We start from the raw sequence: 575 nt of genomic DNA on the forward strand, positions 1-575 counted from the left end.
GGGGTGCGGCCCCGGCCCCTGCCGATGGGGACACGGCGGTGGCAGTGGTGTCCCCCCTTGGCAATGGGGACACATGGATCCCCCTCCACACCACCCCAGAACCACCCACATCCACAACGGGCAGCGCATTAAACACCCCGGGAACCAACACCTTCAGCGTCGCGCCCTTTGGGGACCGGGCAAATTGGTGCCACCGGGGTGGCAGGACCCAGGGCCACCAGTACCTGGGTGGCTTTGATGGCCTGGAGGTTGATGTTGGGGTAGCGCGTGGCCGGGTCGATGCTGTATTGGCTGATGTTCTTGTTGGTGTTGTCCGGGGAGGTCTGCGAGAGGTGCTGGTAGATGCTCTCCCTGGGTACAAGGGACAAGGATGAGCGTCACCACCTCTCGCCCAGTCCAGGACCAGTACAGAGGGACTGGGAACGCTCACCTCTCAGCCAGCACCTCCAGCGGGGGCGTCCCGGCCGCCCAGCGCCGCACCATCCACGCCGCGTCGAAGGCGGCGAGGAAACCCCTGGCCACGCCGGTGCCCAGCGGCCAGAACGGCTGAGGAGGGGAAGGCAGGAGGCGGGCTA

General features: G+C 66.8%; 1 protein-coding gene across 1 annotated transcript in view; it reads right to left on the reverse strand.

The window, feature by feature from the left end:
- Positions 1-575, reverse strand: part of LOC104539431 (protein-methionine sulfoxide oxidase MICAL1-like) — a gene marked incomplete at its 3' end in the record, with an annotated part of 5,038 nt that overhangs the window by 1,415 nt on the left and 3,048 nt on the right. Inside the window, exons 7-8 of the mRNA XM_010182954.1 lie at positions 431-546; positions 137-351 (exon numbers count right to left, since the gene is read on the reverse strand). Of these exons, the coding sequence (XP_010181256.1) occupies positions 137-351; positions 431-546 (331 nt within the window). The remainder of the gene's footprint in view (positions 1-136; positions 352-430; positions 547-575) is intronic.

Source organism: Mesitornis unicolor, unplaced genomic scaffold (assembly GCF_000695765.1).
Source record: "Mesitornis unicolor isolate BGI_N332 unplaced genomic scaffold, ASM69576v1 scaffold32904, whole genome shotgun sequence".
Taxonomy (NCBI): Eukaryota; Metazoa; Chordata; class Aves; order Mesitornithiformes; family Mesitornithidae; genus Mesitornis; species Mesitornis unicolor.